The sequence below is a fragment of the Heterodontus francisci genome, chromosome 32 (genome assembly GCF_036365525.1).
Source record: "Heterodontus francisci isolate sHetFra1 chromosome 32, sHetFra1.hap1, whole genome shotgun sequence".
Taxonomy (NCBI): domain Eukaryota; kingdom Metazoa; phylum Chordata; class Chondrichthyes; order Heterodontiformes; family Heterodontidae; genus Heterodontus; species Heterodontus francisci.
The window spans coordinates 18,625,346-18,648,100 of record NC_090402.1 but is presented as its reverse complement, the minus strand read 5'-3'; the positions used below and the strand labels follow the sequence as shown (position 1 = coordinate 18,648,100).

The window sequence follows — 22,755 nt, the reverse complement described above, 5'->3', positions numbered from 1 at the left end:
GTTCCCTCTCCATATGGTTGTATCCAACAGCAACCAAAATGCACTTTCTCTAACTCCTGAACCTTGCTGGTTCTTAAAGCAGTACAGCTCCTTTTTCAGCCTTAAAGGCACACCACATTCTTCCCCCCAAAAAAACTACAGGATCATAACAACATCCAGTTCTGATCACCACATTTTAGAAAGGATGTGAAGGGGAGATTTACCAGAATGATTCCAGGGATGAGGGAATTTAGCTACAAGGTTAGGTTGTAGAAGCTTGGGTTGTTAAGTTTACAGCAAAGGAGGTTGAGGAGAGATCTCATAGAGGTGTTCAAGATTATGACAGGTTTAGATAAGGTAGTCAAAGAAAAGTAGTTCCCATTAGCTTATGTACAAGGACTAGGGAATACAGATTTAAGATTCTGGGCAAGAGATACAGGGGAGAGGTGAGGAAGAGCTTTTTTACGCAGTGCATGGTAAAAAGCTGGAACACTCAACCTACGAGGGTGGTGGAAGCAGAGATGATGAATGATTTCAAAACGAAACTGGATAGGCATTTGAGGGAAATAAACATACAGGGCTACGGGGATAGAGTGAGGCAATGGGGCAGACGGGATTGTTCTACAGAGAACTGACAAGGATTCGATGGGCTGAATGACCTCTCTTTATGCAGTAATGACTCTATGACCCTTTGGCTTGGATTTCCCCATTCCCAATGTCAGTCTGAATCTGCCACCAAGTCCAGGGAACCTCCAGACGTCCAGCAACAATGATGTTATCAAGCAGGATGAACAACCAATCACACTGAAGTATTCTCACAGACAGAAAACAAGGAAGTAAAAATCACAAAATTCCTTCACTTTTTATTTTTACATTTTACAGATAGTGAAATAAATGACTGGGATATACACATGCGATTAAAGTAGAAACTAAAATATCATTCACAAACTTTTTAAAAAATGTAAAATTTCTTATTACAATGGAGAAATTTGACATTCAACAAATATAAAATTACTCTTTCAGGGCCAGTGAGGCTGGTTAGTTGTAATTATGAAATTAGTATGCCATTAAAAACCCAGTTATACCTCATTTACCAAGGTGTAACTTTTTCAAGCATTTGTACAGCATGACTAGAAGTGTTAAGAGTGGAAGTGCTCATCAGTTCAATGATTTCTAATTGATTACATTCTGGGGGAAGTTCAGCAGCGCACCCCCTGGGGAAGCGTAAAATCACTGACAGCAACCTCTGGACTTCCACAAATAACTGTACATGTGCAGATTCCAGAAGTTGTTGCCAGTTTCAGAAGAGTAATGATGGTGAAAGCTGACAGTTTGGTTATCATTATTATCCCAAAATCTGGGCCAATATAAGATATTTGTCACCTGACAATTCAAATACACAAAGAGGTGTAGAGCTTCTCTGTTAAAAAGAATAATGTGAGGCACAACCAGCAGTATAACTCTAGTCTCCTAGCTGCTCATCACCCTACAGGAACCCATCTGAGCCAAAATGGAATCCCCACCATAAAAAGGCTGCTGTCTGTGGTTATTTATGTTTGCTGCCAACCGTGCTTTGCCTCTGGAAGCAACAACTTGCATTACAATGGCAGTATTCACATATGTAAAAGATCTCTTGAGTACTTCACAGGAGTCGGTGGAAATGAAGTAGGAGGGAAAACAGGGAAATAGGGAGAACCACAGCATGCTTGAAGAAGGGAACTATCTGAGTCACTGATTATATATTTACAGCTGTTTCCATAGCTTTTATGGAAATGCATAAACCAGTTTTAAATAAATTACTAAGTATAGAACACTGAACTGTGTAAAGCTCATTTAAAAAATATTTGATACTCAAAACTGAGCTTTAAAAGGCAGCAATATCTTTGAACCTTATAATCAGTTCTTTTACCTTATTTGGCTGTACTGCACGTCGTAGGTTTTCCATCCACTTATCTCTTTCTGCTACTGAACGGCATGAAAAGCACTTGCTGCCTGTTGAAGTTGTCACCTGTATTGAGGGTAAATTAATTTCACAGCATTATTTTAACAGTAATCTTTTTAAATTTATCTTCCACATAACATGTCAGTAAGCTCCTATTATGAATTTTTAAACAGTATCTTCATCTGCTGTAATAATCATAGGCAACCCAGCTCCCCACATCCCTGTGTCATATAAATCATGAGGATTTCAGGTTCATTCTGTAGCTAAGTCAATGGATCTCACCCGGGCAGTGAGAGGGGTGACTGAAGAGAGGAGAGCTGGCTGCAGAAGCCCTTCGTTGGGGAAGTGAATAGCCAAGATTCCTCCCTTGAGGAACCCTTGATGAAAGCAGTGTATGTACACATTGGGTGAGGACAAGCTCAGGATTAGCAGAGAAGCCTGAGTTCAAAAAACAGATGTTTACAGATGAATAATTGCCGGTTGGGCAAAGTACTGGAAGGAACTGCTATCGAAGGATGGCAATCAACACCTTCAGGAGGAAGTGTCCATAGATTCGAGAGTGCAGCATATTACTTTATAGATGTTACTTTGGGTATCCGGGTAGATTTCTAATACTAAATGTGTCATTTCAAAATGAGAAAAAAAGATGACTGATTTCAAAGATAGTAGGGAACTTTTATTTGAAAAAAAGTCCTTTACTATCCATCATCCTGTAATTAAATAAAATGTCTAGCTGATTAATATACCAGCCTTCATTTTAAATTTAAAAATATGAAATTCATATTTCAATGATCTGCAGTTCCACTAAAATACTGTTAAATGTCATACAAAAATGGAGGTGGGAGATATAGTCTTCTGTACATTGACAAGTTAAAATACAATAAATGATGCACCACGAATCCCTGCAATATTGTGATTGCATTTAATAACTCCATATAAAGCATGTTGAAAATAATGAACAATAAATCTTTTGCAACCATACTGCTGCATGATCATGGCAGGAATGGCATCAAGGCAATGTCCATTCTTGTCATTCTCCAAATTGTGGGAATGTGCAGTTGCTACAAACCAGTTGGAGGAAACTGATGGCTTCATTTCAGTTAGTCTGCGGCCTGCAAGACCTTTTTTTTTACATGTACTGGCCTCAACAACACGAACAGTATAAGGTCCGATTGAGTGTAGACTCTGTGAATGCAATTAACCCACTCCCATAACAGGAGGATGTAACATGGGGAATCTGGGATGCTTATTAATGCACACAGAATGTTATAATGCATTACCATAGTCAATTATGCATAAAACTGGTCTGATGGGCATAATCGGATCTGAACAAAAGTGTGTAAGCAAGAAATTAAGGTCGGCCCCAGGCTATTTTACATGTTTTTTTCTATTAATGAGAGCTTCAACAGTGGATTGACTTAGGAGGATTCAATATTAGCAAGTATTACTGCACTTCATTATTTATGTTGTATATATCTACTATTCACTTAATTCTCACTTTGAGAAGCTATAATTTTCCTATATGAATTTACTGCAATATCAAACAATTAATCTTAATGTTTGATTGGCATTATACCAGGAGATCCTAATAATTAACTTCAACCAGCATTATTTTTGTTAATAAGCTCTGGCTTAGCTCGTGAATGGTGAGCTGCCTGTCAGCGTTCAATGGATGCTGGCAGCTCGCTAAAATTATGCAGGTGGGGCCCGACCTTGTAAGATTTGGGCCTCTTGCTTTTTTTCTCGTATTTATTCATGGGATGTGGTGTACTGCTGCCAAGGCATCATTTACTGCCCATCTCTAAATGCCCTTGAGAAGGTGGTGGTGAGCCACCTTGTTGAATATAAATGAGTGGTTTGCTAGGCCATTTCAGAGGGCAGTTAAGAGTCAACCAATTTGCTGAGGGTCTGCAGTCACGTGTATGCCAAACTGGGCAAGGATGTCAGATTTCCTTCCCTAAAGGACATTAATGAACCAGATGGGTTTTTACAACATGGTCACCATTACTGATACTAGCTTTTTATTCTGGATTTATTTAATTAACTGAATTTAAAGTCCCCAGCTACCATGGTGGGATATGAACATACCTCCAGCTCATTAGTCCTGATGTCTAGATTACTAGTCCAGTAATATAACCACTATGCTCCCATCCCTATCAGCTCTACCGTTCAGGCAGTGTCATCAATTCAATCACCACATGTGTGTCCTGATCTGTAAATTGGCCCTAGTACTTCCACCAGTACAGTGCTCCTTCAGGACTGTACTGGAGCATCTGCAATATTCTAAATGTTATATCAATTCCAAGTTTTAATTTGCACTACTGCATTAGCCCATAATATTCTTTGTGAATAGTCAATCATAGGAATTACAGCCCATCACATCTAGTTCTTTGCCGGAATAATCTACTATAATCCCACTTACCTGCTCCTTCCCAATCACGCTTGCCCTGTTAGTATATTGATGCTGTCCTCAGTGCCATTAATTATCGTCCAATTCCCTCAAAACCTCTTTTAATCATCTTTGTACACTTGTAACACAATTTCAGGCTACAAAAGAAAAATACTGCGGATGCTGGAAATTGGAAACAAAACAGAAAATGTTGGAAATACTCAGTTCAGACAGCACCTGATGGAAGGTCACGACCTGAAATGTCAACTCTCTTTCTCTCTCCACTGATGCTGCCTGACTTCTTGTGTATTTCCAGCATTTTCTGTTTTTGTTTCACAATTTCAGGCTGCCTCATTAAAGGGCTGGATCATGAAGTCTTTTGAGATATGTGGGTGAGGTATCAGATGGTTGCTGGTCTCTGTGGGGCCACATTGAGAGAAGAATATATTGAAGCAAAAAAAAAAACATCCAGTCTGCAACTTCTACCAAATGCCTTTCATTCAAACTATAGCCCTAACCTCCAGTTAAAGCTCACATTCCCGCAGTTCTTCCATTAGAGCAACATGGTAATATTACAAAACGTTTTAAAATAATTTTCCAGTGTAACAGCATCTACAAACACATTCATTAAAATGGTTTATAATTCTCTAATTGTCATAGGGATGCGTAGTGTGAGAAACATCTACTTGCAAAAAGAACTAACAGCGACATGAGGAAAAACATGTTTATGTAACGAGTGGTTAGGATCTGGAATGCACTGCCTGAGGAGTGTGGCGGAGGCAGATTCAATCATGGCTTTCAAAAGGGAATTGGATAAGTGCCTGAAGAGAAAAAATTGCAGGGCTACAGGGAAAGGGTGGGGGAGTAGGACTAGCTGAGCTGCACTAACAGAGTGCTGGCATGGGCATGATGGGCCAAATGGCCTCCTTCTGTGCTGTAATCACTCTATGATTGTATGAATGCTAAATTAGTGCCCATTGCTATTTATTATTAATCACACGGGGCTTATTTATTAGATCACACTATCCTATTTTTATTTGCCATCTGATTTTAAATGTACAAGTTACCTCTATTCAATTTTTTTGAAAGAACCCTACAGTACAAATAGTTAGTAACTACTTCTTGTGTCCAAGGTTCACAAGAGAAGTGACAAGTTTGATTACAAAAAAATAAGGTGCACCAACCAAAATCAAGACCTCAATTTTCATCCAGTATATTAAAAGCCTTAGCATTCAAAATAACCATGTTGATGTGGATTGAGAAGTATCGCTTCTTTACTAAGACTGGGGAAAAGCAGTTTCCTGTTTGATTAAGGAGCTGCAAACGTAAAAGCAAGATCTTCTCCTCAGAGACTCCTATATATAGTAGCAAGGTTTCTGGGAAATAAATGGGAACAGCCTGGGCTTCACCTGGAGCTATTTACTACATCTACCAAAAGTAATTAATGTGCAATAGTTTCATTTTTAATGACCAACAAGCATGGTATCCCCAAACTGAAATAAAATTGGATACTGGTATAAAGGAATATCAGAATTACAATCAAATACGTCACAAGAACATTCAACATTTAGATGCAAATATTTTATTTCCTCTTACAATTTTCTCCACTTGCTTCTTATTCTCTTGAAGGTGGAAATTCACTGTAGGAAAAAGGTCTATAAATGGCAGCAGTTCCCAGCACCTTAGAAACGACTTGGGTGGCTACTAGATCACAAGGGCAGTGAGTTCTCACAGCCAAGCACAATCCTATGGGTGGGGGAGGCAGGTTATTAGGTAGTAACCAGGAACAGGGCTACATGGTGGTATAGTGGTAATGTCACTGGACTACTAATCCAGAGCCCAGCCTAATACTCTGGGGGCATGGGTTCAAATTCTACCATAGCAGATAGTGAAATTTGAATTCAATTTATAAAGCAGGAATTAAAAGCAAGTCTAGTGGCAAACATGAAACCATTATCAATTGCTGTAAAAACCCATCTGTTTCACTAATGCCCTTCGGGGAAGGAAATCTGCTGTACTTACCTCGTCTGGCCTATGTGTGTCTCCAGTCTTAAACTCTTAAATGCTCTAGCAAGCCACTCAGTTGTATCAAACCACCAGCACTGTTGGTGTACCTATAGCCCAAGGACTGCAGTGGTTCAACAAGGCAGCTCACCACTACCACCTTCTCAAGGGCAATTAGGGATGGGCAATAAATGCTGGCCGAGCCAGCATCGCCCACATCCCATGAACGAATTAAAAAATAATCTCGAATGGCACTGAAGCTAATTTTCAACCCCCAATGCTGTTCTGGCTGGTAACACAGTAAAAATCAGGGATTAAACCAAGGCTTTTCTGGTCAGTATGGCTCAGTGTCATGCCAGAGGGAAAGATAAATATTTGTGAAACACTGGCCAGAATTTTATGTCGGGGGCAATTCCGCCTCTGCTAGGCCTGGAAGCTACGCCATAATTTTACATGGCCCAGGCCCTTAATTGGCCTTGGGCGGGAACTTCTGCCTCGCTGAGGCAGGAGGCCTCACCTCCAAGAGCTGTCGGTCAATCAGAGGGTTGGCAGCTCTCAGTTCCAGCAGCACCACTGGGAACGGTGGCTTCTGCTGGGACTGCACCCAGTGAGAGAAGCAGCAATGGAGGAGACCCCGGAATTAAGGTAAGTCTGTGGGGTCTTACAAGGGACAATTGGCTGGGCCCTGGTGAGGTTTGAGGGGGGTTGGGGGGGAGGTGCTCCAGCGGGTGGTCCCTCTGTGGGACACAGGGTGCCCGACCAGGAAGGCCCCCCCACCAGCCAGGTTTTACTGGGTGGCCTCCTCAGCTGACAAAGTGCCCATCCGCCGCTACCAACGATGGCAGGAGGAGGCCCTTAAGTAGCAATTAATTGGCCACTTAAGGGCCTTAACTGGCCTGGGACGGGCGGTCTGTTTGTCACCTCCCCTGCCGCTTGTAAAGTTGCAGGGAGGGTGGGAAGGCGACAGGATCAGCACTGCCCCCTCCCACCTCCATTCAATTTTACACCCCCCCCTCTCCACCTCCAGCCTGCTCCTGTGGGAGCGTAAAAATCCAGCCACTTCTATGAAGAGCAGAAGAAAAAATTCTCAATAATTTTCAGTGCGGAGGGCTAAAATTATTTAGATTAAACATTTGTACATTTATTGATCTTGCAAAACCCAGAGTAAACAGTGTCTAAAGAAATGCTCCAGATCTGGTGTAAATTATGTGTCTTACATTTTTAACAAAAGACTGACAAATTAAAATTTTTCTTCCATTGATGTTCAGTCTACTGTAAGAGACTGTGATTATATCTATATATATGGATGAAGGAAAGAAAAGGATTCTTTGAATGTGTGAGTAGGTAGCTGGTACAGGTCTGAGGGAACTGACAATAGAGGAGAGATGTATTAAATATTTACATAAATTAGATTGTTGTAGAATTATGGGTTACATCCAAGTGTAGATTGTTTTTAATGTAATATGGTATGCATGAGATATATCTGTTAAACACATATTTCAATATAATTTATTACTATTTAAATTGAATTGTCTGACTGTATTGACAGAAACTCTTGAAAAGATGTTGAGTTGAACCTTCTTTCCAATACCTGTCTACTAACACATGCAAAGGATCATTATATCTCCCATGTGCATATATATGGATAAAATATGCGTTAACAAAATTTCCAAGTTTAGTACTTTTTTCAAATGAACTAAGGGCACATAATTGTGGCCTAGTACTAAATTATTCATGACTGCCTTCCCAATCACACATTTAGGGAACTGCTCTTTGGTGGACTGACACTCAAATCCATGCTACAGGTGGGACTGCTTTATCAGTTGCTGACCACAAGCCCACTGCTAGGTGGAGCTCCTGATATTATCAAATCATTCAATTGTGCTGGAAGAAAAAAACATTTTAACTGTGCTCCATGAAAGCTTTAGAGGATTGGGATTGTTGCCAGCTTTGGAGACGTGCAGAGTCTGGACCGCTCACTCCCAGAAAGCCTCTCGGTGAAGAAAAAATGGAAAAAGGATTAGATTTAACATATCAGTTGAGAATTACATCTTGGTAATGAGAAACATAAACAGCAAGAGAAAGAAGCATTTTAATGAGATATTTTCTCTTTTATTAGCATATTCATCAGTTAGAAAAGAATTTTATGTAACAATTACTCTCTATAATGTTTAGCCTAACTAGCAGCACGAGGCAAAGAAACTCATTTCTCATTTTGCTATTGTTCCTGAATTGAATAGGATATTAAATGCCTCTTCTAAAACTCCTCTCCCATCTCCTCCACCTTCAACTCCAACAAGTGTGAAGAGCTCATACACTTCTTTGACATCAGTGGAGTTGAGGTTGCAATCAGATCAGCCATGATCTTATTGAATGGTGGAGTGGGCTCGAGGGGCTGAGTGGCCTACTCCTGCTCCTAATTCGTATGTTCATATGTTTGTATCAGATTGAGATTGTCCAATGAGCTGCCTCTTCCACTTCCCTCCCTTCCCCTAGCCCACAAACTTCCTCTAAGGCTCCCCACTGCCCTAGCCCTGAACTTGCATTTTTCTCTAGTTTCTCTCCTCTCTTTTAAAAATTATTTGTTTCATGGAATGTGGGCATCGCTGGCCAGGCCAGCATTTATTGCCCATCCCTAATTGCCCTTGAGAAGGTGGTGGTGAGCTGCCTTCTTGAACCGCTGCAGTCCATGTGGGGTAGGTACACCAACAGTGCTATTAGGAAGGGAGTTCCAGGATTTTGACCCAGCGACGGTGAAGGAACACTAATATAGTTCCAAGTCAGGATGGTGTGTGGCTTGGAAGGGAACTTACAGGAGGTGGTGTTCCCATGTAACTGCTGCCCTTGTCCTTCTTGGTGGTAGACGTCGTGGATTTGGAAGGTGCTGTCTGAGTAGCCTTGGTGCGTTGCTGCAATACATCTTGTAGATGGTACACACTGCTGCCACTGTGCGTCAGTGGTGGAAGGAGTGAATGTTTGTTGACGGGGTGTCAATAAAGCGGGCTGCTTTGTCCTGGATGGTGTCGAGCTTCTTCAGTGTTGTTGGAGCTGCACCCATCCAGGCAAGTGGAGAGTATTCCATCACACTCCTGACTTGTGCCTTGTAGATGGTGGACAGGCTTTGGGGAGTCAGGAGGTGAGTTACTTGCTGCAGGATTCCTAGCCTCTGACCTGCTCTTGTAGCCATGGTATTTATATGGCTACTCAAGTTCAGTTTCTAGTCAATGGTGACCCAAGGATGTTGATAGTGGGGGATTCAGCAATCGTAATGCCGTTGAATGTCAAGGGGAGATGGTTAGATTCTCTCTTGTTTGAGATGGTCTTTGCCTGGCACTTGTGTGACACGAATGTTACTTGCCACTTATCAGCCCAAGCCTGGATATTGTTCGGGTCTTGCTGCATTTCTACACGGACTGCTTCAGTATCTGAGGAGTCGTGAATGGTGCTGAACATTGTGCAATCATCAGCGAAAAACTCCACTTCTGACCTTATGATTGAAGGAAGGTCATTGATGAAGCAGCTGAAGATGGTTGGGCCTAGGACACTACCCTGAGGAACTCCTGCAGTGATGTCCTGGAGTTGAGATGATTTGACCTCCAACAACCACAACAATCTTCCTCTGCGCCAGGAACGATTCCAATCAGTGGAGAGTTTTCCCCCTGATCCCAATTGACTCCAGTTTTGCTAGGGCTCCTTGATGCCATACTCAGTCAAATGCTGCCTTGATATCAAGGGCAATCACTCTCAACTCACCTCTTGAGTTCAGCTCTTTTGTCTATGTTTGAACCAAGGCTGCAATGAGGTCAGGAGCTGAGTGGCCCTGGCGGAACCCAAACTGAACGTCACTGAACAGGTTATTGCTAAACAAGTGCCGTTTGATAGCACTGTCATTGACACCATCCTTCACTATACTGATGATCGAGAGTAGACTGATGGGGCGATAATTGGCCGGGTTGGATTTGTCCTGCTTTTGTGTACAGGACATACCTGGGCAATTTTCTACATTATCGGGTAGATGCCAGCGTCGTAGCTGTACTGGAACAGCTTGGCTAGGGGCGCGGCAAATTCTGGAGCACAGGTCTTAATGCTGTGTGGCCTATTCCTGCTCTTATTTCTTATGTCTCTCTGAGCTCATCTCATTCATGAGACCCACCTCCTGCTCTCTCAACCCTATTTCTACTAAACTACTGACCATCCAACTTCCCTTCCTGGCTCCCATGCTAGCTAATATGGTTTACTCTCCTCAGGTACTGTCCCCCTCTCCTTCAAATCTTCCATCAGCACCCCTCCTCAAAACAAACCCTTGACCATACCCTTTTGCAAACTATCACTTCATTTCCAATCTTTCTTTTTTCTCCAAAGTCCTTGAACATGTTGTGGCTTCCCAAATCAATCTTTCCCTGAACTCCAAGTCTGAATCCTTCCAATCAGGCTTCCACCCTGCCACAGTACCAAACAGCTCTCATCAAAGTCATGAATGACATCCAATGTGGCTATGACAATGGTAAACTATTCCTCCTCATTCTTCTCAACCTGTTTGCAGCCTTTTACATGGTTGACCACACTATCCTCCTCCAACGCCTCTCCACCATCATCGAGCTGGGTAGGACAGCACTTGCCTGATTCCATTCTTAACCATCTAATAGTAACCAGAGAATCACCTGCAAATGTTTCTCTTCCAGCTCCCACACCGTTATCTCTGGTGTCCCCCAAGCATCTATCCTTTGCCACTCATCTAAATGCTGCCCGACAACATCATCTGAAAACACAATGTTAGTTTCCACATGTACACTGATGACACCCAGCTCTACCTCACCATCACCTCTGTCGACCCCTCCACTGTCTCTAAATTGTCCAATTAAACGTTAGACAGATCGAAGCCATTGTCTTTGGTCCCCGCCACAATGCAGCTCCCTAGACACTGACTTCATCCCTCCTGCTGGCAACTGTCTGAGCTTGATCAGAGTGTTCACAACCTTGGTGTCATATCTGACTCGAGATGAGTTTCCAACCACATATCTGTGCCATCACGAAGATCTCCTATTTCCAACGCGGTAACACTGCCTGATTCTACCCCGGCACAGCTCATCTGAAACCCTCATCCATGCTTTTGTTACCTCTAGACTTGACTATTCCAACTCACTCCTGGCTGGGCTCCCACACTCTATCTCTGTAAAGTTGAGACCATCCGAAACTCTGCTGCCTGTGTCCTAACTCATACAAAGTCCTGTTCACCCATCAACCCTGTGCTCACTGACCTATACTGACTCCTGGGTGAACAACGCATCAATTTAAAATTCTCATCTTTGTTCTTAATTTCCTTTATGGGATCACCACTCCATAGCTTTGTAACCTCCTCCAACCCCAAAACCCTCCAAGATATCTACACTCCTATAATTCTGGCCTCTCAAGCATCTCTGATTTTAATTCTTGCACCAGTGGTTTAGCCTCAATTTACCTTTCCTCCTGTGGTACAACAGGCTGAAGAAATGCTGAGTTAAAAAATAAAGAGAATGATGTATTTGCTACAAAGTACTTACAGCACAGAAGCAGTCCATTCAGCCCAACAGGTGCATGCTGGTGTTTATGGTCCATAGGAGCCTCCTTCCATCCCTCTTCATCTAACCCCTTATCTTACCACTTTGCCTGAATGCACCATTTTACTGCCTGCTAAGCATTATTCAATCCAAAGTTTTACTGTGAATTAATCCCAATTCCAATCAGATGGGCTTGCACTAACAGGCTGCTATGTCTCTTCTAAGAGCATGCTGCAAAAAGTTGGCCATTCTTCCTCCTCAATGCAGAAAGACTTGAACTCCACTCCATTCCTGATTCCACACAGCAACATGGCAGAGAAGCTCAGTAGCATGGGGAATCAAAACCATTCTTCACAATTTGCCACTACATTCCATTGCTTATGGATACATCTTTCACTTTTAACAATAAAAGATGGTATCAGATAACCGGCCAGTTTGTGCTCGCCTTGTGGGGAAGAGAGCGCCAGGTTGTCTGCAGTGTCTGTGGTTGCAATGATTGAATGTGCATCTGGACTTCCTTGTGATGGGTGCATATGATAAGCATGGTGGTATGTGTCTAGAGTCACTAGCTGCACAGTTAAATGCAACAGAAAGCAAATGTTATGACTTCTAGAGTAGGTGTCATATTTTTGGAAGTCTAACGTAACAAGAGAGAGAAGGAATTTATGTCTTATCCCTGATAGTTGATTGGAACAGGAGAAAAAAAGGGTTATGCATCTTATCCATGACACTCTAGTGAGACAGAAAGAATGTGTGTCTGATCCATGATACATCAATACGATAGATAGATATGGTACCTAAACCCTGGCAGATGGAAAGAGAGAAGATAGGTACCCAATGTGTTACAGTATCGTGGTTAGGAGAGAGAAGATATCTGGTGATGGTGATCTGATTTCTGGTGATGTACATAAGACACTACTTCTTAGCAACTGGACTGGTTGAACTTTTAAAAGCCCAAATTTATTTCCTTATTTGACAGATATAAACCAAGACTGTATGAAATACATTTGTCAATTATTTAAAATCTAAATCCGTCAGTAAGCATTGGAGCCCTTGGGAACTTGAGCACCAAAAATGCTGCTGAATAATATTATTATGGAATTAAGTACGTAACAAACCTTTTGTAATCTATCCTCCTTTGAGCACCTTCTGTGATCCCAACAAAGCTCATATTGTTTACTGCGTTCCTAAATATCTTAACTTCCTTGCTGAAATTTCCTCTCTTTTTCATATAGTCTCCGTACGTCTCAACCTAGGTGACTTCACACTTAAATTCTCCTTGTCACCTCTTATCTGATTTCGCCGTTCTCTTTGCACAACAAATTCCTGTCACTTTCAGAATTCTAATCACTGACAATATTCACTCCCTCAATATTTTTTTTCTTTGTCTTTACATCCATTTTTGTCTGATTACGAGGCTGAGATACCATGGGATGTTTTTCTACATTAAGGTGCTTAAACATAGCACAGCACCTTCCACTTAGAAGGACAAGGGAGGCAGGTGCATGGGAACACCATCGCATTCAAGTTCCCAACTAAGTCATACACCAAACTCGTCATGGACACATATCACCGTTCTTTCATCATTAAGTCAAGATTATGGAACTAGCACCTTCACCACAAAGCCTGTATGGGTACCTCATGAGTGACCCAAGGTGAAATCTTGAACTTCCTCCTATTGCCTACTTAACAAATGCAACTAAACATCAAATTAGCTCATTATATGAGAAGTATTTTGGGATGTTTCTTAAGATGAGATAAAGTGATACAAAGAAAAATGTATGCAGAGAGAAAGAAAGTAGTATTGTGGGGGTTGGTGAGGTGGGTCTTGTCAATGATTAGCATCCTGGAAGTGACAAGACTTTCTCTTTCCTTGTCTGCATGCTGCTGCCCTTTGCTGACATTTTCTGTCAGCATGGAATCAGCTTCCATATTTTTGCTGTTGATAGCCAGCTCTACTTTCGAGTTACCACATCCTTCACTCCAACTTAACAAAGCCATGTTGTTCAACTCCCAATAAAACCTACGCACCTTAGTCCCTAACTTTATTTCCTTCCCTGGTTGCTCACTCAAGCTGAATCAGAAAATGCACAACTTCTGTATCTGGTTGGACAGTGAGCTTACCTTTAAAGCAATTAACCTATCCATCACAAAGACTGCCTATTTCATCCTCTGCAACATCACTTGCTTTGTTAACTCAACTCCACTATCACCGAAATCCTCATCCACACCCATTGTTATCTTCTGGTTTGACTTCTCCAACAATTTCTTCATCCTCACAAGCTCCAAATTACATATACTCCAAATTTTCCAAAACTGCACTGCTGGTACTCTATCTCACACTATAATTAAATATAGAATCATAGAACGTTTACACCATAGAAGGTGGCCGTGGAAGAGGTCTAATCATCATTAAAAAGTAAAAGAACTATTATTTGCAGGTTATCTGTAGCAGAAGATGTGAATCTACAAGTTACTGTTACTGCTATCAGTGGATGAATGCTTAACTCCTTTGTCTGCTGGAAAAGCTCACCCAAATGCCTCTGTAAAATAGCACATGGCAGAATGGTGCTTGAAACCATTTAATTCCCATCCGTTAATATTGGCAACAGTAATTTCTGTCCAGTAGTTTGAAAACAGCAAAGGACTTTCCATTCTAGCGTTCTAAGAGTTCTAAGTATCTCAAAAAATTTTACTTGGAAAAGACATCTAGAAACACTTTACCTTTCATAAGGTTGAATGTTTAACAGATCTCTTTGCAGCAGCAATAAAAACTTACAGAAATAAATATTAAGGAGTGAATAGTAATTAGAAATCAGTCTCCCATGATAATGTCCTTTTGAATGAATTCAGATGTCAATTTCACTGACTATAGGATTGTTACTTCACATGTGTGGAGTTCAAAAATGAGAAGTCAGTGGTGTGAAATGACACCTGATGGCTTGCAGCAGTGTTCCACAATGAATCTTAAGATTCTACAAGGAGATCTCTGCTCATTGACTATGCAACACATCTCAGCAGTGGCAGTGGGTTCCTTTCACCCAGGTACTGGAAGGTGGGATTAGATTGGGTGGTTAGTTTTTTTGGTTGGCGCAGACACGATCGGCTGAATGGCCTCCTTCTGTGCTGTAATTTTTCTATGGATCTATGTGAAAGATCTAAACTGCAGTTATGGGTCTTTGAAACTCATGAAAGAGCTGCTGTAACTCATCATCACTTACAAGGCATCCTCTATTTAGCACAATTTCTAAAGGGATGAGTGCAATCTATCACTCCATCATCCTAAATATGAGGCCTGCTACACTGAGGGAAAAATTATACTCATATTGTGTGACTATTAGGCAAAATCCTTGTCCTCATCGTTAAATCCCTCCATAGCCTTAAACCACCCTACATTCTCAACCTCCTCTAGCCTTACGCCCCTCATGAACGCTCAGTCCTTCTAAGTCCTTTGAGTTTGGCCTTCTGTTCATCTTTCCCCAACTCCAACACCCCTCACTTTGCCCCACTATTTGTGGAAGAGCCTTCAGTCACCTTAGTTTCACTCTCCTTAAAGCACTCTATCTTCAAAAACCTACTTGAAACCCATCTTTCAATCTGCTCTCCTAACACTTTCAATGTAGCCCAGCACATGTTCCTTTATATTTTCTCTGTAAAACACCCTGAGTTTTTCTATGTTGAAGGTGCTGTGTTTTGATGTTTGGTTCAATTACCCACTTGAAAAACTAGTTAAACTATCAGGCTATTATCGTGCAAATACTAAAATCACCTAACGACTAGTAGGTGAAAATACTGCTTGTTGGTGCTTCCCTGCTTACCTCAAAACAATAATCTTGTCCCAGAATACTGCTGTGAACAGATTTAATCATGACTTCTTCCTCCATACTGAGATCCAGTGCCTCCACAGCGCTACTAGGACTGAGCAAAGACTCGTGAGAACGTGATTCTTTCAACCTCGGCATTAGATGTGATCTGCAAGACAAAGCAAAGAAAGGGAAGGTCAGAAAGCAGTCTCTCTCATTAGAAAATTTGTTCTGAAGCAAATATAATGAATGCCCAGTTTAAATCAATCAAACAATTTCTGTACAATAACGTTCAGTACGGATGTACATAAAATTATCTCATTTGTCATTAAGTATAGAGCTTTCTTGAACTAGAGCAAAATACTGCAGATGCTGGAAATCTGAAATAAAAACAGAAGGTGCTGGAAATACTCAGCATGTCAGGCAGCATCTGTGGAGACAGAAACAGAGTTAACGTTTCAGGTCGATGACCTTTCATCAGATCTGACAAAGGTCAGCTGATGAAAGGTCATTGACCTGAAAGGTCATTGACCTGAAATGTCAACTCTGTTTCTCTCTCCACAGATGCTGCCTGACCTGCTGAGTATTTCCAGCACTTTCTGTTTTTATTATATTATGGATACTCTTGGTTGCACAGTAGGGATACAGTGATTTTCCTTCCAATATTTTCCTCTTGGCCGTCTGGCTGAGGAGCATATGTTATGCTCAAACACAGGTCCTTGGTTTTTGCAATGATTATTGACAGGCTATTCGACAGGTGTTGAGTTAACCAACAGATGGCCTCAACGTCCCTTGGCTAGGGAAAGAAAATTAGCTCAGCCACGGTTCCTTGCTTCTCGTCATGGTGATCGCTGCTGTGAGTGGATAATAAGGGAGGGCAGGAATGGGCTCAGCTGTAATGACCTTACACAGTCACAAGAGCTCTAAAAATCATTGTCCAAGCTTTTCAAGTTTGGAATTCCAGTGAAGTATCCAACAATGTTTAAATATTGAATATGATGATTCAATATAGGATGTGGTAGAAAATTTGTATGAAAGATAAAGGAAATTAGGAGGACTCTAAGTGAGATTCCATTCTTCTGCATTTCTTGATTTGTGTCTAATTTTTCAAATGTAATTGTAATTGAAAATGACAGAATACAGGAAAAGGCTGATCCCGATTAGCCAGCATTGTAGATAATGCTCACCAGATAACTCCAATATGGTTTCAATCCACAAGTAAAGTTGTTATAAGAACATATCTACACTATATAGGGTAAATTCAGTGATTCCAGCAGGGAGCTGTGCCCAAGGAGAGCATGGGCATAAGAATCACTGCCATCTTGTTGTAGCTTGATGTCTGGTCCATGTTTTCTTGGATGGTGGCTCCCTGCTGGGATCACAGTAATGCTGAATGTACCCTTGCATACAATATGCAAACCTCTAGCATCCTATCCAAGCAACATTTCCTTTCAAATAAAATTGTTCTGGTCAGAAGTTCTAGACAATTTGGTTAATATTTTGAAGTCCAGTCTACAGAAAGCACCACTGAAATAACCGGAAGGAATTTACTGCATATGGAGGTAAAGAGGCTGTGATTACATTTGCTGTTTGAGATGCAGGATCATTACTGAAGTTGTGGTGTGATTGATATAATTTTGTTATCACTAAATGGAAAATCATGCCTACATCCACTTTAGACTTAGAAATGTTTCTCTCCCGAAAACCCAACATTTTGCCCAACACAAAGAGTAGCAGTCTCTGCTTTAGATTACTTGATTGAAAAAAAATCTTTCCTATCCTCTTGTCAAGCTTTGGGCACTCAATATTCAACAGACTGTTTGTTCTTTTAATTAACTGCCTCAGTTAATTAAGCTTGAAAAATCTGTTAGACGTAACTCAATATCAAAGTATATAACAGAATTTGGAAAACCTCCACAGTTTCTCTAAATGTACTATGCTGTACAGCTGTATAACACATGTTTAAGAAAGATGATTCCTCATGTACTCAGTTCCACGTTTCACCTGTCAACAACAGCAACCGACCACTTCCTCAAAAAGAAGAAAAGGAAAATCAAATACAAGGCTTTTCAAGTGTTTTTGTGCATCTCCCTGTTACTGGCTCGAGGGAAACAACTCCAGAGGCTTGGAAAGCAGGTCACTGTTTGTCTTTTTGGATGGGGATCTTCTGTTTAGTGAAAAGTGTAAACAAATTGAAGACTTTCAGGTATAAGGCAATGATTTACTGTAAAACAAGGTGTAATATTCAAGCATTTTTAGTAACAGACAATACCATAGTGTATACATACTATATATATTTATATTACTTCCACTATATCACAATCTTCATTGACAGTAATTAATAGAAAAACAATGAAAAAGACTCATGAAACCTTTGATGAAACAAAAAAAAAATCAATTTCTAGAAGAGGAGAAATTCTGCTTATATTGAGAAAGTGGGCCTGTGAATGTTATGATGTCTCATTCAGTCTCAGCATTGCTTCACAGTGAACTACTGAATTTAGAGGGTGGTGTTCCACTTCTGTGGAAGCAGGTACCCAATGTAAACAATAAAAATAATTCTATAATTTTTATAATTTATAAGATGTTTCCACTAATGGGGAATCTCGGACAAGGGGACATAGTTACAGAATAAGGGGACACTCGTTTAAAATTGAAATGTGACGGAATTTCTTCTCTCAGAAGGTAGTGAGTATCTGGAATTCTCTACCCCAGAGAGTTGTGGAGGCTAGATCACTGAAAGTATTTAAAGAGGAGATAGATAGATTATTGAAATATTGGGGAGTTGAGGGCTATGAGGAGCTGGCATGAAAAAGGAGTTGAGGCCTGGGGCAGATCAGCCAGGATCTTATTGAATGGCAGGGCAGGCTTGAGGGGCCAAATGGCCTACTCCTGCTCCTATTTCTTATGTTCTTATTTTTATAATTAAAGTGCTGACCTTTTAAATTACTTTCATACATATATCAAATACTGCAAGGGTGAGAATTGTATGTCCCTTTTGTTATCGCTTCTGTCCATAAGTTGGGGACACAGTATTACATCATGACCTATGCAATTATCAAACTATTTATAAAAAAGAAAATTTCAAAAAGACTATTTCACTAAAATGCATTGCTAGCTGGGATAATGCTTCTTTTAACGTTTGCTGCAACAGCTTTTTTTAAAAAATGTTGACGCAAAGACATGCACACTGTGATTATACTTTTTCTTACCCATAGATTATTTTAATTAATTGTGCAGTCCTACTATGTTGATTATTTCTCCTAATGGGCACACTATCATTACAATGGTGCTCATTTCCCCGAGGAATGATTTTTTTCCACCCACAAAAATACTCATGCGAATTAACTGGTGGGCAGGTCTTTTTATGCTGGTTTTAATGTTTTGTAATTGGCAGTAATAGCAAACTTGTCAAAACAAATTGCTACAATCCTAGCACTAATCATACTACTAATCCAACATTAAATGGATTGCATGAAAACCATATATCAATGCTATACAGAATAGAATGCCATTTTTACATTATGTATTCAAAGAACCGTCATTACTTAACATGTGAAAACGTGCCTGCTCTTCAAACAAGAGTGCAAGCTAATCAACTCCTTCAATTTCTAGAGCTGTCATTATCTCTGGAGTCTTTTTATTTACACTGGTCTTGACCTTTTGTGTTATGAAATACCAGTCATTTCTCAAAAGTGCTTGTGCAAACAAATAGGTTACCGCCCAAATAAAGCTATTACATTCCAGCTGACACTTGATTAAATGCCGTTTTCCGTTTGTATAATTGTTTCCCAGTATTATTCTTTAAAAGTTCATCTGCACACAGAACATCTTCACAGAAGAAATACACATTATTGTTCCTTTAGTTCCTAATTTAATATAATTCTGTGCATGAGGCGCCATTTGGCACAAATTGTGTTGCAAAAAACAATTGTTCCTGCTTCCTGTCTCATTTGCCCCCACAACAAATCAACTGAATAGAACTATATCCACAAGAATCACCTGAACAGACAAGCTCAAAGTATTCTCTGTTGATTAAAAAGTCAAGTTTGAACTTCTGTTCAATCTTTAAGCTAGTATTATTCTAAACCACAAAACAACTGATTCAACAATCACCTTTTCCTAACCCATTTTCAGAAATGAAAATGCCTTATTTGTAGTTGATCATGTCCTTTTTCAACTCCCTAGAGAACACTTACAATGTCCTGTTCATAAATTTCATATCTATTAACAGCTGGGTATGCCCATATAATCACAGGAAATACATAGCAGTTTCAAATCCGCTTACAGGCCACAACACCAAAGTCATTTAATTTCTGGTACTGCCATTAAAGATGTTTACTTGGAAGACACAATATACTTACAGAAACATTAGGCTGTTGTTGCTGTTGCCTGTGGTTCAAATAATTACAATCCAAAACTAAGCACCAACAGTAATAGGCCATGGTTTCCAGCAATTGTCTGAATGATAACTGCTTGTACCTGCCTATATGGAAAACTATAGTTCCTTAGCAACCTTTGAGCTCAACCTTCTCCACACGATTGCAGTGAACTGAATTTTATAAGTAAACAGTTCGGCTGACAGCTTAACAGGCACTTGGTTTCGATTGGCTTCTCTGTAGTCAGGCAGGCGGTCCAAGTCAATGCAAACGCTAACATTTGTTCAGCTCCCAGTGTGTGCTATGCCAATCTGACCTTAATCTTCCCTGCATCCCCCCACTTCCCTGGAAGGAAACTAGACCAATTTAAACTCTCTGAAGAATAAGAATCTTCTCGATAAAACACTAATAGATCTAACCATCTACCCTTAGCTAGCTTTCAATCTTATTTATACGAAAATCCTTTATACAGATTTCAGGGCCAAATCAAATAATGCATTTTCTATTTGAAGGCATGTCAATTTAGACAACCATCATTGAAACAATTACTTTCACAACATTATTGGATTTTACAGTTTGTGCTTTTACAACAGGAATTGCAAGATACAATTTTCTTCAAACTAATGCAGAAAAGTTTACAAATAAAAATACTGTAATTTTTTTTACTTTGAAGATTAGACTGGAGATTTTATTTTCACAAACTATGATTCAATGTTGCAATCTTTGAGTACAAGTCATCTTGTTCATGGAGTCTAAATAGTTTTTGAACAAACTGCATCAGGGAAAGGGAGGATGCAGCTGTACACATGCAGTTCCCTACATTGTGGCTGCCTATTCACATCCAGTCAGGAAGGAAAAGCACCAAAGCTTCTCCAAAAGGAACAACAAGTTCAGAGTTTTGGGCTTGCTCAGCTCTGCATAACTGGTAACAGAAGACTGTTGCAAGGATGGTAGCAAAGGAATAGAACATGCCTCAGGAAAATTTAAGATGGATGGGGAAGGAAAGAAGAAAAAAAAGTTCTTAACACCAGCAATATACACAAATCTACTTCCCCAACAAGGTGCATTCACCTCTGCCTTAGCCCATCTGCTGCTGAAACCCTCATCCGTGCTTTTGTGACCTCCAGACTCAACTATTGCAATGCTCTCCTGGTCAACCTCCCATCTTCCACCCTCCACAAATCTGAGCTCATCCAAAATCCTGTTTCTCGTATCCTAATTTGCACCACGTCCCACTCACCTAATGCCTTGTACTTGTTGACCTACATTGGCTCCCAGTCCACCAACACCTCAGTTTTAAAATTCTCATCTTCCTACTCATATTGCTACGTGGCCTCAGCCCTGCTATTTCTGTAACCTCTTCCAACTCTGGCCTCTTGTGCATCCCCCATTTCCTTTGCCCACCATTGCCAGTCATGCCTTCAGCTGTCAAAGCTTTAAGATAGAGAATTCCACCTCAAAACTCTCCTCCTTTAAGATGTCCCATAAAACATACTTCTTACTGGGCTTTTAATCATCTGTCCTAATATCGCCTTTTTGACTTTGCGTCAATTTTTGTCCGATTATGCATCTTGGGATGATTTATTACATTAAAGGTGCTGTATAAATGCAAATTGTTGTTGCTCCTGCGTGGGTAGTGACTAAATAAAAATGCCAGCCAATGTACATTAAACATACATAAGGAAATGGGATTGGAGTGCCCTAGGTCTGTAAAGGCAAAAGACTTCATTCATATTATACAGCTCAGTTGTTCATAAGAGTGTGCAACTTTCCAAATTTAGCAGTCTCAACTGGAACAAGTTAAGGGCAATTTTCAGACAAGTCATCTGCAGCTAGGCTATCTGATATATATGGCAGCTGGGAAGAAGTAGATAGTATGGAGGATTATAGCTTTCCTAATAAAGGAAGCATGGATGCAAATGGGAGAATGTAAACATAAAAATGCAAATTCATCATTAAGCTTCTGCAGTATCTATATAAATAGCTTATGGAAACTTTAACAGACCATGCTACGCTTTTAATTACCTACAAGTTCTTGAAGACAAAGATCAGCAGTCAAAGGGAGTGAATGCTATAAATACGGTTAGGAAGATTCATCTGCTTCAACAAGATTACCATAAAAATTGGATTAACATTCTGTATATGAACAGTAAGGCCTTTGAACACATCAAACAGTTGGATTGAAATGTCCCAAAAAACACATTCTCAAAGAGAGTGCAGCATAGATCCTGTAACTTATGTCAATGTTAACGAATAAAATACCTATATTTTCCATTTGACAACATTGTTTAAAAGACACTATTCCCAATCTTCCCTCTTATTGAAAATTGATAGTGTCTATTGTGCAGATGAGACCAAGCCCTACAGCACACTTCAGTTATATGTGAAAATCCTATCATAGAATTCGGTGGAGAATCCTATACACTTAATATGAGTAGATACCAAAATCTACACATTCTGACATTCAGGTGACATTCTAAAGCAATGAATATATTTATTAACTGTTCCGCGCCAGAGAGAAAAGAGTGGGGGGTGGGGGGGGGGGGGGAGGGAGAGAAACAATTGGCGATCATACACAATTCCAGGATTTGAAGATGGACATAATATGCCAAAAAAATTAGCAGTCGGAGACACATCCCTATCATCCTCCAATCTGGGAGATACCATTAATAACAATTATAAACCAAGCTCCAAAGTTCAGAAACTCTCAAAATGTCTGCAG

The 22,755-nt window shown here is 40.4% G+C and overlaps 1 protein-coding gene across 11 annotated transcripts in view; it reads right to left on the bottom strand.

Annotated features, from left to right (window-relative positions):
- Window positions 1-22,755, bottom strand: part of LOC137347681 (disabled homolog 2-interacting protein-like) — an 860,897-nt gene that overhangs the window by 93,196 nt on the left and 744,946 nt on the right. For 9 of the 11 annotated variants that reach the window (XR_010968997.1, XM_068012394.1, XM_068012395.1 and 6 more), the window contains 2 exons: window positions 15,670-15,823; window positions 1,889-1,987 (listed from right to left, as the gene is read on the bottom strand). Coding sequence is in view for 10 of the 11 variants with exons in the window: in XM_068012394.1 (XP_067868495.1) it covers window positions 1,889-1,987; window positions 15,670-15,823 (253 nt within the window). In the remaining variant the exon portion in view is untranslated. Of the gene's footprint in view, window positions 1-1,888; window positions 1,988-15,669; window positions 15,824-20,018; window positions 20,178-22,755 lie in introns of those variants that run through there. The other 2 variants (XM_068012392.1, XM_068012397.1) reach the window with 2 other exon arrangements.